Source organism: Montipora foliosa, chromosome 8 (assembly GCF_036669935.1).
Source record: "Montipora foliosa isolate CH-2021 chromosome 8, ASM3666993v2, whole genome shotgun sequence".
Classification (NCBI taxonomy): domain Eukaryota; kingdom Metazoa; phylum Cnidaria; class Anthozoa; order Scleractinia; family Acroporidae; genus Montipora; species Montipora foliosa.
The window spans coordinates 8,558,952-8,562,296 of NC_090876.1; the positions used below are offsets into that span (position 1 = coordinate 8,558,952).

General features: G+C 42.0%; 1 protein-coding gene across 1 annotated transcript in view; it reads left to right on the forward strand.

Annotated features, from left to right (window-relative positions):
- Nucleotides 1-291: 291 nt before the first annotated feature.
- The window catches only part of LOC138012951 (protein NLRC5-like), a 120,896-nt gene continuing 117,842 nt past the window's right edge, over nucleotides 292-3,345 (forward strand). The window contains exon 1 of the mRNA XM_068859895.1: nucleotides 292-3,345. This exon is cut by the window's right edge and continues 962 nt beyond it. Coding sequence (XP_068715996.1) covers nucleotides 484-3,345 — 2,862 coding nt within the window. The 5' untranslated portion in view covers nucleotides 292-483.

A 3,345-nucleotide genomic window follows, 5' to 3' on the forward strand; every position in this document is an offset into this window, starting at 1 on the left:
AAAGATTCCTGCTTTTAAAGATTCCCCATTTTAAAGATTCCCGCTTTTAAAGATTCCCCGTTTTAAAGATTCCCGGTTTTAAAGATTCCCCATTTTAAAGATTCCTGCTTTTAAAGATTCCCCGTTTTAAAGATTCCCGCTTTTAAAGATTCCCCGTTTTAAAGATTCCCCGTTCCCCGTTCCCCGTTCCCCATTCCCATTCCCGCATTCCCCATTCCCGCTTTTAAAGATAGCCCTACTTTTTTTGTCACACTGATTAGATCTTTCGAATTCATGACTGGCGCCTTCGCGTCTAGTTTTGTTTTTAGCTCGCAGAGTGAGGTTAGTGCGGGTCATTGGACATGTTTAATGAAGTGATTGAGTGCCAAGCCATGCCCTTATTTAGAATGATCATTGCTGTCAATCTCGGCCGTATAAACAACGCCACTACTTTCACCACACCCAGATCAGAAGCAAACTCGACAACGATCAAACAAGACTGAAATGGATTTTTTAAGGGAAGCGTTGACTCCCAAAACTTTCAACAAGATGAGTTTTGTTTTAGTTTTACTTTGGATTTTTCTTGGTTTGGCAGCGACTGGGATATTTTCAGAGATGGACATCAATGAACCCAGGTTCGACTTCGATTGCGATGTGAAAAGCGGCAGCGACAAGGGTTTCATCCGAAGAAAGTGCTTCGACCAGTACCAAGAGAAAATCAACAAACTCGGCATTCCTCCCTACGCCTTCATCATTGTTAATTTCTCCTCGATTTCCATTGTGTCGCTCGTATACTCGCAGTACGTCAAGTCAACAGTTAATAGACTCGAGGGCGGTCACGAAGATGCCGAAGGAGAGCGCAGGAATCCAAGACGAAGGCGTCGGCTTTTCGTCACGTATTTATCTCAACTTGCCGCAAAATTTGCTCTGGGAATCATTTTCATTGTCTTCCTGGAGACCGACTTATTTTATCCCGGGCACTTTCCCGCAGATTTTACCTGTCGTGTTGAAAAAGGTAATGATTCGGGGGATCTATTTACGAACCAGACACAATCAACACTTCACAAATGTTTCAGTCAGAGAGCAAGGAATAAGAATATCTGGATCCATGCTGTGACAGTGGTTAACGGCATTTTTGCATTTTTTGCTTTCGTGGAGATTCTTTGGATCTTGTCACGAGCTAAGAAAGGAAGAACCTTTATGGACAATGGAAAGTTTTATACTGATCATTTGAGATCGAACTCGGATCAACAACAGGAAACACCTCCAGGAGAAATACTGGAAGTCGTCAATATCCAAAATGTTCCCTTAACAGTTAATACGGGCGAAGCGGAAGAAGAAATGCTTTTGGAACACTCAGAACTTCCACGAGAGCGACTTGAACTGACAGAAGCCATTGAAAAAATGAAGGATGATTGCTTAAATATCACAGAGGAACTGACTAATCTTAAACTACCCTTTGGACGTAACCCAGGCGAAGGCCTGACATCCAATCATCTTAAAATGGATGAAATCTATGTCAATGTGGCAATGCATGAAGGCAGAGCTGACCATATCTTTGCGAAAGACAGAAGGGAACAACTTAAAGAATACCCGCCCGATTCCAAGAACTGTTTCTATGCCAAGCCAGAGGATGTTATTGACAAAAAACACAAGAACGTCCTTGTTGTTGGACGTCCTGGCATAGGAAAGACATTGCTCAGCACAATGATTGCTCGAATGTGGGCATCTGGTAAAGCGTTCAATGGAAATCAGGATGACAAAACAAACGTTGTTGTTGTGTTCCTCATGACATTCAGGCGCTTTGCAAGCAATCTAGTGCTTAGTCTCCATGAAATGTTACCTAACGCAGAAACAGTTGAGAACTTACATGAACTTGTGTGGGAGTTTGTAATTAAAAACCCAAGCCAGGTACTTTTTATTTTTGACGGAGTCGATGAATATTCTGCGAAAGAGGATATCGCTAGAAAAGACCACACATGTTACAAGAATAGCTTGGAGGAGAAGATGCCCGTTTCCGCTTTATTTAACAAACTAGCCAGAGGACAACTTCTTCGTGGTCTAAACATAATCACAACAACAAGACCAACGGCAGTGCCCTGTATTGCAGATGTGAACTTTGATAGAACAGTCGAAATCCTCGGATTTACGTCCGAAAAGGTTGAAGAGTATGTCGAAAAGTTTACACAAGGAGTTCGCGACGCAAAGGACAAAATTTGGGGACACATTAAGTCGAACATGAACCTGTTTTCATTGTGCTACATCCCAGTGAACTGTTTTCTCATTTGTTCTTGTCTTCTGGAAATTATCAGTCTCACTGATACAACACACACCCTGCCGACAAGAATGACTGAGATTTACGCGATGGTTGTAAAGATTCTCTTCTTTAAGCACAACCGGCAAAGCAGTGCTCAAGGTAAACTGAATCTCAAAGAGTACATGTACTTGCCGTTTAACGAGCTCCCAGATGATGACAAAGAGATTTTCAAGAGACTGGGAGAAATTGCCTTTGAGGGAATAAAACAAGGAAGATTGCTCTTTGAGTCAAGCGAAGTCAGTGGACTGGAAGATTGTGGACTTCTTCACAGACTGCCAGACGCCAAATCCTCGCGTTTGAGTGAGGCGCCGAAAGCCCAATATTGCTTTACACATTTAACACTGCAAGAATTCTTCGCTGCAAAAAATATTCTGCAGTGCTTGAATAAAAGAGAACTCGAAAACTTTGTGTCAAAACACATTAACGATGGTGCATGGCAAATGGTACTGCAGTTTGTGGCTGGATTACTCGAGCCTGATCCAGAAACAAAGAGCTCAAACAGCGACATTTTTATCAAAGTGCTTCCTATGTCGACTAAGACGATCTCCGAAAGGGAATTGATACATGATTACTCGTTACCAGAGACAAAAACACTGACCTGTTGGCCAGCTAGTAGAAAAGACAAACAGCTAGCACTGAACTTATGTAAGTGTTTGTACGAGATTGATGATGAAAAACAGCAGGCAGTGTTACAAAACAAAATTGGGCAAATTGGCTTTAACGCCGTAGATTTTAGTGAATGTTCACTCGCGCCTGTTGACTTTACTGCTGTCTCGCATTTCTTAGAAAATGCTTCGGTAGTTTTGAGTATGAATTTGGAGTGGAATGATCTTGGTTCACTGGGTGCAAAAGAAGTGCAAAAGTTTCTTGTCAGTACTGGATGCAAACTAAACAGCTTAAACCTCAGGTATAACAAGTTAACTGATGAAGCAGCCGAGCATTTATCAGCAGCACTAAAGCACAGTAATTGCAAACTAAACAGCTTAAACCTCATGCGTAACGAGTTAACTGATAAAGCAGCCGAGCATTTATCAGCAGCATTCAAGCAC